The 12,699-nt window shown below is 36.4% G+C and overlaps 3 protein-coding genes across 4 annotated transcripts in view; 2 read left to right on the plus strand and 1 right to left on the minus strand.

Annotated features, from left to right (window-relative positions):
- The window catches only part of LOC134824167 (TATA element modulatory factor-like), a 77,829-nt gene that overhangs the window by 15,780 nt on the left and 49,350 nt on the right, over positions 1 to 12,699 (plus strand). The window lies entirely within an intron of this gene.
- On the minus strand, positions 7 to 2,308 carry LOC134824173 (cilia- and flagella-associated protein 99-like). The gene has a single exon (XM_063835923.1). The coding sequence runs from the start codon at positions 2,217 to 2,219 to the stop codon at positions 255 to 257; it is 1,965 nt and encodes a 654-aa protein (XP_063691993.1). The 5' UTR covers positions 2,220 to 2,308; the 3' UTR covers positions 7 to 254.
- LOC134824172 (zinc finger FYVE domain-containing protein 1-like) lies at positions 3,443 to 12,404 on the plus strand. 2 transcript variants are annotated; one of them, XM_063835921.1, is made up of 20 exons: positions 3,443 to 3,563; positions 3,892 to 3,977; positions 4,107 to 4,247; positions 4,418 to 4,576; positions 5,100 to 5,178; positions 5,376 to 5,542; positions 5,938 to 6,048; positions 6,166 to 6,279; positions 6,831 to 6,977; positions 7,316 to 7,413; positions 7,697 to 7,829; positions 8,291 to 8,358; positions 8,827 to 8,944; positions 9,212 to 9,281; positions 9,398 to 9,489; positions 9,700 to 9,795; positions 10,082 to 10,154; positions 10,352 to 10,531; positions 10,799 to 10,897; positions 11,190 to 12,404. In XM_063835921.1, the coding sequence occupies exons 1-20, from the start codon at positions 3,518 to 3,520 to the stop codon at positions 11,249 to 11,251; spliced, it is 2,139 nt and encodes a 712-aa protein (XP_063691991.1). In that variant the 5' UTR covers positions 3,443 to 3,517; the 3' UTR covers positions 11,252 to 12,404. The 2 variants fall into 2 exon arrangements, with proteins under 2 accessions (XP_063691991.1, XP_063691992.1); XM_063835922.1 differs by having other exon boundaries at positions 10,364 to 10,531.

The following is a 12,699-nucleotide window of genomic DNA, read 5'->3' on the forward strand; positions in this document are numbered from 1 at the left end:
GGGCGGTTGAAAGTGAAATTATAATTGCACATTAGGTATAAACAGGTTAAAATTTTCAACATACACCGGCACGATACAGGATTTTTAGAATTATTTGTAATAAAGCTTTCTTTTCTTCTATTATGTCCGTTTTACAGCAAATTAGTAGCTTGTGGTCTTGAAGTTACTCTCAAAATGATGTTAAAGGTATCTAAAATCGTTAATTCACCCACGTAAAACAAATTACAGCAATACCTCTCAGGTTTAAAGCTACCTCAAGTCAAAAGAGTGTCTCTGTATCCAACAGATTTAGTGCTCATCTGTGCGACACGCTCCCTCGTACGCTCCAATTCCTTCCACCTTCGCTCTTCCATAGCTCGCTTTTCAGCCTCTAAATTGACAGATCGTTTTACAGGAAGTGTATTCATGGTCATTTGCTGAGTTTGCCGATACTTCATACGTTCAGCACGTTTTTCTTCCAATTTTTTCTGCATAGCATCGATTTCCGTCGAGCGTACCTGAGGTGGAGACTTGAGTTTTTTCTTCTCTTCCATGACTTTGGCAGTTTCCTGACTGATTACACCTCGGTTATGTGAAATCGCTTCTAACTTCTGCTCGATCATTTTCTTGTAAGATACTTTTTCGGCAAGAATATCTCCCCTTTTCTCTTCCAGTTCCCTAGCTTCTTCTTCCTTTATCAGAGCTATCCTTTCCCGCAATTCAGCGATAGACATCTCACATAGAAAACCAAATCCGGCTGTCGAGGTCAAGTCAACAAACTTGGCAGTAGAAGTTGGAGTTCGATCAAAGGCTCGAATTTCTTGGATCATCTTCATCTTTCGCTCCATTTCTCGAGCAGACTCTTCGAAGGCAATTTGCATCAGAGCTTTGCTCTCAGCATGAACCTCCTGGACCATTTTGCGTTTGACCTCTTGAAGCTTCAATTGAGCGTCTTTTGCCTGCTGATGACCATCTTGGATTTCCAAAACCCTCTCTCTGATCTCTTCCTCGAGTTGAAGTTGGGATATCAGATACTCTTTCAACATCTTATCTGCCTCCACCTTCAGCCTTTTAACCTTTTGCTTGTTCATCTCCGTCAGTTTTTGCTTGGCCAACATAGCCTCTTCATAGGATAGCATACCGATCATCTTCTTCCTTGCTCTTTCCTCGGCCTCCTCCATTCGGAGTTCTTCGTCCCTCTGTTTCTTCCACGTTTGGAAATCATCGTCGGTTCCTTCTCCAGATAAAACTCCGACTATTTTCTTTAATTCTTCTTCTTCTTTCTTCGTATACAAAGCATCTTCTCGCATGATAGCAGCAGCGTTCAGTTTAATAGGGGCAGCGTTTTCCATGATCTTTTTGGGGACTGGTCGGGCTTTGTACGAATCGAATTTGAGTTGAGCCTCACTGTCTTTAACAATTGTGTTCAGTCTTTCCTGTGTTTTAGTTGACTTAACTGTCTTGGTATGATTAGCACTCAAAGTACGAACTCGATCCAACATCTGTTCGGATCTTTTTCTGTGCTCTTCTTTCTTCTTTGCCAATTCCATTTCTTCACGAGGGGATTTGTAAGTGGAAGAAGGAATAGGGTTAGTTGGTTTCACTTTAGGCACCGGTTCAGGTAAAGGAACTGACCGAGGCTTCACTTTAGTCAAACTGAATGGCTTTGGTTGAGTATGTGTAGACTCTTTTTTCGGCTGTGGTTTATTCTGGAGTTTATCATTCAGATTTGAAATAAGTTGCTCTGCTCTGTCCATATTGTTAAGAAGATTAGGAAGAATTGAGTCCTCAACAAACTTTGAATCATATATGTTACACCATTTACTCTTCAACCAAGATTGCAACTTCGGTAAATCAAATAGATACTTCAGGAAGGAAAACATTTTGAGATTATCCTGTGGTGCGACAAACGATTCAAAGTTTTGAAAGCCAAGATCGTCCAAACGAAAAAGTGCAAGATATGAAAAAATTCTGTACAGAATGCAGTCTTTTCTTAGCATCTTCTTACCCTCATCTAAATAGAAGTTTTCAACAGTGACAACTAACAGGGCATGATGCCGAACACATCCTGAGAACACTTCAACAACAAAATTTTCTTCAGAATCATCCAAATGTGGGTTATTGTCCAAAATATCCTGCAAACGGATATCTGCAGCCTGAGTTTCAGCGTCGAATCCCTTTAATCCTTTGATACATATGTCAATAAGTGCTGTATAGTCCATCCTGGAAATATGGTTCATATTTTGGTCAAACAAAACTTCATAAACTGTACCATCGATAGGCAAAAGAAATGCAGTAACAGATGTGCAATGTTAACCGGTCACTAATAAATCTCAAATATCACGAATAACAAGGTACATATTAAGTTTACGTGTAATTAGGGTAATAACGAGAAAACAACGCACAAACGACGAAGATACCACGCTTTGGCTTTGGTAGCTATAGTAACGATTGGCTCTGCGCAAGCAATCGAAGAGCGCGTTAATCGAAAATTTAAAGTATGCGCGGCGTAGAAATTGCTTATATTGTTTTGATGTATGAATAATAAAGTAAATATTTTGAATGAACAAAAAAGTAGTTAAAACTTAAATAAACCGTATTTAGTAATTGATTGAAGTTTTTCAATTTTTATACAATATTCAAATATGTTTATACTTCAATGGTATAATTTTAATTTAATTGAATAACATTTAAAATCATTTTGTTAATTCTAAAATTAAATATTTTGTTGTAAAATATATTAAACAGCAAACTTTCATTTGATATGAATTTTACTTAAGTTTTGTTTGAAAATATCAAATTATTTCCTAAAACATCGTCAAACCAAACTTATCAATAATACGCGCCGCGCAATGATTAATATCGCACCATGAAAGTAAAAATCGAGCGCTGTTTAAGTTGATTTTGTTCACGTCCCTATTATGAAGCTGTTTATAAAATCAAAATTTTCGAGCCTCCATTATAAGTTTGTTGCTCATGTTTTCGACTGAATATTTGGACTATTCACATGCACTCATTACTTGAACTTATATCTTCGAACTAGACTACTCATCATTGTGATGACTGTGGAGTGTATGAGACATTGAGACTTATTGATAGTTTATGGAACATCGTCTCTGATATACAGTGCCTGATACACAGTGCCGCTTTTTCAACAGTATCGGTGGCACCAGAAACTGCAAGATCAAAAGCTGGGAAAGTTTCCATAGTATTCTGATAGATGGATCATTTTGATGATGAAACAGTGTACTTCCTACAAGAATAGATACATTGATTTTTCACTCTCATTATTTCCAGAATTAGCATTCATAATTAAATTGTTTGTTTCATAAACGTTGATAATTCGTTTTCAGTATCGATTTTCATTCGTTTTACAAGTTCGATAGCTGTTCTGTAAACTATACATATGCAGCTATTAATTAAAATGAGTGAATTCTAACACATATCTTCATAAACAAGCTACAAAATCAGTTGATCCCCCTCATGATACCAGAATAAACTAAGTATCTCGACAAGGGCATGTGAGGAGCTCTGGTTGATGAGTCAGTTTAATTGCCAATTCTGGTGTAAACCTCATAACAAAGGTTAGATATCTAAATTACGTTGTTAATTGATACTGTTCATGCTGTGCTCACATAATCTAACATACATTAAACAAACTTAAACTTACTGTAGAATGTGATTGCAGTAATTGTGTTGACAAAGCTGCTTTGTTTATCAAATATCCGAATTTAGTTTAATAGGAAAATGCTTTTATCTGTGATTTAAGAAATAGTTCTTCCTTTTTTAGAAGTTAGCACTATTCATTTTTTCTGTGTCATCTACTGCAAGCGCCAAACAAGACACTAATTAATATCATTGAAGTATTTAATTTAAGTTCTTTCCATTTCTCTAGTAACACACAACACACAGCTTCAGTGACATGTGTGGACTGTGGTGACTTCGTGTTTGATAACATAGCTTTCCTCTGTAAGCTTTGTTCAGAACGACAGCATTTGGTAAGTCAGTCAGAAACTTGTTGAGATCAGAATCTAATATCTTTTTTCACTCTAAATTCATTGTTAATATTTGTTGTAGTTAGACACTTAAAACATTTTTGAAATTATGACCAACAAATCAACATTTAGAAGCATCAAGATCACGAGCTTGTGCCACTTAAGGAATATATTAAAATGTCCAAGTCACTGACCAAGTCGGCTATTGAGGAAAAAAAGGTTCAAGAATCCTGTAAAAGCATACTGCTGGTTGATGACTGTGAAACTCTTTGCGTAAGTTTTAAAATAGAGAGACCCAGAAAGATTTACCTCAAATTTAAACATTAAAGCAGTAGCTGACTAGTGACTATCTTCGTATTTAGTCAGCTTTTAATCATATTTCTGTTGAACATTATTAACGAATCATTGATATTCAATTTATTATTCTGCCACCCGTATTTCAGGTTAAAGATGTAAAGGCATTAGCTGAGTCCCTACACATGACACATGACCTGCCAGTTAACGTGCTCTCTATATTTGGTAACACTGGGGACGGTAAATCTCACACGCTTAATCACGTGTTCTTTGCCGGGCAGGAGGTCTTTGCTACCTCGTCCAGTCAGGTGGGGTGTTTTGATTGGTGCTTAGTTTGATTTTAGTTATTATTGTTTGACAAGCTTATAATTGATTACTAATTCTTTTAACTAATTGACTTTTTATTTTTATTTTGTTGGCTTTTAACGAGGGGAAGTGTTTTATGTCGTGGCTAATTTATAGAGCCTGCTTATGACATAGTCGGTCAGTCACCAAGCTGTGATTTGGCACAGCTTCGGCTGGCGATACACACTCCCTGGCTCGTAGGACTAACCCCCCTACAGCTAGTATAGTGCCTCGGCACAGAGTGGCTTAGGGTTACTGAAAAGGAGATAAGCACCTCAGGCCATCCCAACTTGCGGGAGAGACCTGCCCTTGTATCTTGTATCTTGTATGATATGATGATATGAGTTGTAGGGTTATAACATTTTTACTGAACCAACTGGTTGATTAAATATATCGTTTTAGGTTGAACACAATTCACATCATTGTTACAATTACAATTTAGTCATTCATGTATAATATTTTAAAACTGAAACTCTGTTTTTGTAGAAACCAGGAACGATTGGAATGTGGGTAGCGTATGATCCAAGTTCTAATACTCTTGTTATCGACACCGAGGGACTACTTGGTTAGTCAAGTCTGTTTGTTTCTAACTTTATACGTTTATAAAGTTAGACTTCCCAATGTCATAGGTCAATTTGGATTACCCCAATCATTGAACATTATTTTTGTTAACTTAAAATTTATTAGTTTTTGCTTGCGACTGTAGCACAACTTTGCTGTCCTATAAGTATTTTTAACAAGTATATTCAATATCGTTTACAGGTGTAAGCAGTAATCTAAACAGAAGAACCCGGCTCCTCCTCAAGATATTAGCGCTTTCTGATGTTGCGCTTTATCGCACCCGCGCTGAGCGCCTCCACAATGACATGTTTGTGTTTCTTAAGGACGCGAGTAATGTGTACTGTGAACACTTTAGTTCTGAGTTAGAGGTATTTAATCATATTTAAAACTTATTTTTGTTAATCTGATTTTCATACAGAATGTAGCATTTGAAAATTGGTGTTATCATACCAATCGAAACATTGGATACACTTTTGATGTGGGTCTCCAACTTTTAGAATATATGTACTGATAAAACAGCTGGCTGACATGTGAATGGATAATGGATATGTGTCGGTTGTAATTTGATATTTTCTATTTATAACAGTGTAAATGATATTAAGTCTTGGCTGAGTATATTTTTTCTCATTTCACATCCCTACCAAAATCAGACCCAATAAAAAACTTCACTTCATGGGAAATTTCATCATTAAAATTAACAATATTTCTCGTTGTAACGGTCCCAAAGTCTTATTTATTCACTCTATCTCTTACAATTTCACAGGGTGTTCTAGAGAAACACAGCATAGATGTGCCGGTGTCTAAGCTTGGTCCTAAAGTCGTTGTGATTCATGAAACACAGTTTACAGACACATTGGATTCCAGTAATGAGATGGTAATTCCTTCATTATTAATTTAATAATTGTTATTATTATTATGTAAATTGTACTAGCGTGTTAGTTAATGATTCATCTAGTCAATTAGTCAGTTAATTGACTTGCTAATTAAACAGGTGCTAACAGATGACCAGAAGTCATTGGGCAGCATGAGTAACTCCAGACCATCTCTACACCGAGCTGAGGAGGAGATTACGTCACGATTTCTTGCTCTTGGAGAGTATCCCAAGGTGAGTAATCACGTGATCACGTCAGTGACGTCACTCTTTTTAGAGTAATTACCCTGAAGATTATAAGAGATCTGTCATCTTAAAATTTGAGATTGGCCTCAAAATTTTGGACCTTTATTTTTGATTTTAGAGGTCCACGATTTTCAACGGATCACATTGCTTATAGCTCACACATGTCAAGGTGTTCTTATCAACAAAGGAATGTAACGTGCTTATGATACTCAAATGTACACTGAGTGTAACTTTTTATAATCGTTCGTTTGTTGTACTCAGCATGAAGAATGTTGTCACGTGTTTAAGTCTGAGAGATTTGCTGTATTTCGTTTAGAGAGTATGAGATTTGTCTTCTACAATCAACAATCAGTGTCATAATTGCTTAGGATTGCCAGCATTCTCAGCATTGCAATCATTCTCACCATGTCTTAACCTCTCCAGTCTCCACGACTTTTCCTGGTTCAACTAAGTTGAGTCAACTTCTCCGAATCTATCCAATAACCAAATATTCAGTGAAAAAGTTACTCAACAAACAACTAAATAAATACACCAATCAGGCTTACAGTAAGATACGTTACATTGGTGTGAAATCAGGGAAACAGCCCACTGATTTTGACATGATACGAGAGGCAGTGTTAGAAGAAGTAGGTTCCAGCAGTATCAGGAACAGTAAATCTCTTGCTGTCATCATGGAAACTCTACAGGTAGGTTTTAATTACGTAAATACGTACTACCTAATACGTAGTTTGTGGCAAATCTGTTGAGTCCTTATTTCTTAAGTTCGATTATTAAGGATTTATGCCGTACGTAAATATTTACTTGTTTTGTAGACGATGGTTGTACCACGGTTGGATTGGGGTCAATCCCTCACATTTGGATTTGAAACTTACTTAACAAATAGTAAATCTTATGGTAGCTGGTGAACAATGACTCGTCAATAAGGTCATGAACAATGAACAGTATTCTTGTTGACTAGTTACCATTTTTCTGATCATAAATAGTAAAAATCTTAGCAACCCTTACAACTCCCTCCAACTCCCAGGTACTAAACAGTAAGTTCAGCAACTCCATCTCACCCCGGCCTCTCTCTACCTTCTCCGATCAGTTCTTCAGATGTCCAACTCTTTGTCTTACTTGCGGGTGGGTTTTAAATATTCGTTAAATGAAATAGCTAAAATAAATAAATATTATTTTATTAATTATAATTAATATAAATTTATATTAGATGTGACCTCTCGCGGAGGTGAATTTAAAAATCACTGCATTACCAATTTTTCGAAACATATGTTGATCAACAAGATATTTCCTTACAATTCACCTGTAAAACCCCAGTAAAACCCCAGTAATATCTCAAGTAAACCCTCAGTAGTATCCCCAGTAAAACCCCAGTAATAACTCCAGTAAACCCCAATAATATCCCCAGAGATCAGTGTAAATTATCAGTATCCCACGACGGGAAGCACGCCCCCTCCAGTACCTACTGTAGATACCAACACTTACACAAGAACAGAGTTTATATCTGCGGAAAGTGTTATCATAACGGGGATAGAAGCGAGGTTTAATTTCAAAATAATTTTAATTCAGTTATTTATTAAACCAATATATTATGTATGTAAAATCCGGATTGGAGTATTGTTTATGAGTCGCATTGTTGTAATGTATTCTGTGTAAAATTATCTTTATCCCGGTTACTGCGACAAGTAAAAATGCTCTTATTAGGGAAAGGAGATTACTCAAGTAAACTCCTTTCCCTAATAAGACCAATATATTATGGTCAAGTGTAATGAATCGTGTGATACTCTGGTGAGTGGTGGTGTTATCGCGAAATTTCGTTCCATATCCATTTATATGTAATTTTAACGTTAAACATTTTCAATTACAAAAGTACTTCTGGAAGTCAAATAGTCGTTAAAAATACACTACATTTCGTACACTGTCCGCTGTTTATAAGTACTTACTACTGTAACTCAATATATGTATTAAGTATATTTCTCAGGTTTCAATTGTTATTTCCCAGGTAATGTCGAAGTCGTACGAGGATAGTGACAGCCTGTGGTCTGGGTACGCTAAAATGGCCTGGTCTGGGTAAGACACTTTTAAATCAAGATATCTGCCAAAATCAATGGTTCCTGTCGGAATCTTTCCACTTGTAATGCAAGAGTCCTCCTTATTTATATTGCTTCAGCGATATATCATGTTTTCCATTAGTTATGTCAAACAAGTCACGAGATTACGGGTCATGAGATTAAAATTTACAAGTCTGACATTAGATTGATGTAGTAAAGATTTTATATTCGAAAACCTTGAGACCTGATGTCATATTCATTATTCATATATTGATAGTACTGTAAATGCAATCAAATGCAGCCCTACAATCTACATCATATATTTAGTTGACGACTACAGAAAATAATGATACTACCTAAAACACTGGCTCGCAACTTGTGATTGAACTGGCTGTACCGTGTACACAGACCTCAAATAACCTGAACCTTAATTTCAAAATAATTCTTCACTGAAGATTGAAGATTTGACAACTTGCCATCCTCCCAGGTATGTCATAGAGTGTGATAAATGTGGTGTGATATACCGGAGTAGACAGTACTGGTACGGAAATAAACCGCCGGAGTTAGACTCAGTCCGGACTGAAATAGTACATGTCTGGCCGGGGGTGAGTAGTTATATTTGGGGTAACTTCCGCATTAGAGTTTGACGTTAAAAGGGTCTACTGAAGAAATTTTTGGAGCGCGCTAACGTTTTTATGTTGACACAACGCGCGCGAATGCTATTTTTACACAAATCCATCAAAATAATAGCTCGGCTGATCGTTGTTGCATGTGCAAGTGCCAAGAAGTAAGTGATCTTGTCACATGACCTGAAATTTAACAAGTTTGTCATGCGTGTTGTCCGGAGATCGTAACTAGCTGCACTCTCTCAGGAAGAAAGCAGGCCTGATAACACTGGTAGATATATATTGGATCAGATCTATTCTGTGTCTGAAACGATAGGTAACAATTCTTTAATGGATAAATGTAGATCATATGCGCTACTGTTTGATATCCCATATATATTTGTTAGTCAGCGATCTTATCAGTATGGGAAGTAAATATGATTTTCTGTTCAGGACAGTACAGTGCGGGGCCAACTCAGACGGTAACTGATTGGATAAACGACCAGATAGCGCCTCCTTATTGGGTCCCCAATCACCTCATCACTGTATGAATTACATTTTAATCTTTTTCTTTTTTCAGTCCGTCTGAATCAGTGTTTGGCTCCCGCCATGTTCGCTGAACATTTATCTTTGCTGTGATTGGTATTCGAGGTCTCCTGTAATGACCGGTGATGCTAAACAGTATTATGACAGATCTCTACTTTTCACGCCTAGATTTTAATTTCTTTTAGTTACTTTTTGTACATTTCTTTCAGAACTGTTGGTCGTGCAAGAAGGACTTCATACCTCTGGCTCAAAAACACCACTGTAGAGCGTGTGGTAATGGGTTCTGTTCAGATTGCTCATGTCAGGTGATAAAAATAATTGTTTTATTAAATAAATAATTGCTTCATTTAAAAAATGATTGTTTTATTAAATAATTGTTTCATTGATATTAAGATTATTAGCATACTACATACTAGTTGATGCTTACATGATTTTAGCTAAAAATTTAGCTTTTTTTATAGTGACCTGTAGAATCAGAATGAAAAACATATCACAAACCCACCTGTGATATTTTCAAAACAATTCCACTGTGCAGTAACCAAAGATGTTACCATAGAACTAATAATACCTGTTTTGACACTTATTCCTTAGAGTAAGCCAGTGCCGTGGAGAGGTTGGGGTTACGACGCGGTGAGGGTTTGTGCTAAGTGCTTTGCTTCAACTGGTGAGTGGTTATTTCTTGACATCAATTGTAAACTTAAGTTTAATAATGGCAACGTTTTTCCATACAAACGGGCCTATAATCAAAATAAATTAACTTAATTGTAGAACTTTGCAGTGTCTGAAATCAACTATCAAATATATGCTACAAAACTAGACTGACTCGATCCTCCACCAGTTTCAAAACTTTCACATGACTAGATCACCCACCAGACGAAGAGCTAACAGAAGAGTACCTCGCCGCGGATATAACAGCATGGAAAGTATCGGAGTGTATAAAAACAGCAGCTTCAGTTGTCAAGTCGGTAGTGGAGGTTCCGGCGAGTATGGTGACGGATTCCGTGAGACCTGATTATTGGGTGCCTGATGTAGATATTATAGGTTTGTTATATCATGGGGATGGGTTGGAGACCACCAGACAGAACAGTCGGGATTTGGTCGGGATAGTGTGAAATATCTACTTCTAAAGAGGTCATCCATTAAAAGATTAATGAATCACTGATCAGTTCTTAAAAACAATAAATCTGGCCATTTATTGTTTTTAAGAACGGATCAGTGATCATTTTTGAGCGCATGTTCGTTACACAAGCGTCCCAGTGATCACTAATTCCAGTTTGTGATGAATATTAACCGCTCTACCCCCTGCAGAATGTTACCAGTGTAAAAGTCCGATAACCCAAGACAAACACCACTGTCGGGGGTGTGGTCAGGGGTTCTGTAGCGACTGTACCAGTAGCAAGAGACAAGGTCAGTTATCTTACTTCTGTTAGTCTAATAGACTTTTTAGACTCATTTTTAGACACATATTACGTAATCAGCAGAGGGGGGAGGGGGTTTCGAAATGATTACGCTAGTGTAATTTTAACACAATAGCTATGTGTAAAACTGATTACGGAGGGGGAGTTGTCCAAAAAGTGATCACGTAATATGTGAACGACTCCTTGCCCTCAAATTTCATTTCAATTTTCCTAAATATCCATTTTGAAAGATTTCTTGATTAACCATCATCTAATTTATTAAAATTAACCAATTTCTTCAGTTCCAGATCGAGGTTGGACTTATCCAGTTAGAGTATGTGACACCTGTAGTCTGACCTTGTGATACAACGTAACATCTTTTAGAAACTAGAAATTCGTGACAACTCAACAAAAACTTGTTGGCTAAGAGTATGATTTTATAATGAGACTGTCGAATTAATTATGATTTGATTTTAACACTATTTGAGTCTTGATGTCATACCTCGACTTTATGACTCGAGTTGTGATTTTTGAAATTATTTGTATTCGTCCAAGTTCTAAAAAAAAGACTGTAGAGTTGAAATTTGAAGCCATGCAAACGGAATCTATTATATGTGAAATGTGAAATGTGAAATTGTACGTAAGAATGTGGATTGATGTCATCATGTGATTCTTGAAGATTTGCTGCCTTGAATTGTGCTCTCAAATTGGTAGCTTAAACTAGCCCAACGGGCGGGAAGGTGGAGGAAATAAGTAAATAGGCAGCCAAAATTCAGACTCCTTTTATTTGCTAGGTATTAAAGTATTGTGGTGTCCCTGTAAACAGTATTTAGTAATTGCTGTATTTTGGCAGATGCTTTCTGTGAAATTTAGATAGGCTAAAAGAGCAGCTACAAGTTCATATTGCAGTCCCAATCAAGGCTACAGTTCTTGTTCAATCGGAAGCAGCTGATTTCCTGGTTTAGACCATTTGTTCTACTAATCTGGTGTATTCACCGATTTACTGTTTATTTGATTCAGATTTTATTCGTTGATATAGATCTAGATACTGGTGGAGAGGTGAACCATTTGTTTTCTGTCACATGACAACGATTAATAAACCATCTTCCAGCATTGGCCAACCAAAGCACAGCAGAGAATCACTGACCACTATCAAAACAAATTTGGGTCATCTCCCCACCAGTATCCATATCATTAAGCAAAATATATTTGAAAACATGGGTTTTATCCAAATCCGGAGGGGTGTGTTGATCGTGTTAAATTTATATTTGTACCCAAAAGCTGGATTTTAATTTGAGTGTATAATTAATAATTATGTCTGAGACTGTATAACTGTATTCGCAAGTTACACAAGTATGGATCTCCCTGTGTAAGTTAACCTGTTTTAATGTTTCTTTGTTTTTAATAAGACTATGTCTATATCAATATGTAATGTAGAAAGTTAACATAAAATTCTTTAACTTTTTAATTTGTTTGATGAAATGATAATCATATTCTAATTCTACCTGCACCAGAAAGATTTTTATTTTACTTGGTCTAAATCAACATCCTTAACTCTTTTAAAGGTGTTGAATAAATTTTTGATTTTACTGTCAAACACGTAATTAAAACACTAATACTAGGATTAATGTCAGCAGTCTTCAAATCACAGATTTTAACTGCGGTGCTATAATTTCGGGTTCACCGAGGGACAAGTAAAGCTACATTTGAATTATACTCGTGCGCGGCACCCGACTACCATGAGCCTAATGGCCTTCTATTTTCTAAATTTCTGTTGTGAAATTTTCCATCAAATTTTATAAAAAACCAGCT

Source organism: Bolinopsis microptera, chromosome 12, assembly GCF_026151205.1.
Source record: "Bolinopsis microptera isolate Bmic1 chromosome 12, MBARI_Bmic_1.0, whole genome shotgun sequence".
NCBI classification, from domain to species: domain Eukaryota; kingdom Metazoa; phylum Ctenophora; class Tentaculata; order Lobata; family Bolinopsidae; genus Bolinopsis; species Bolinopsis microptera.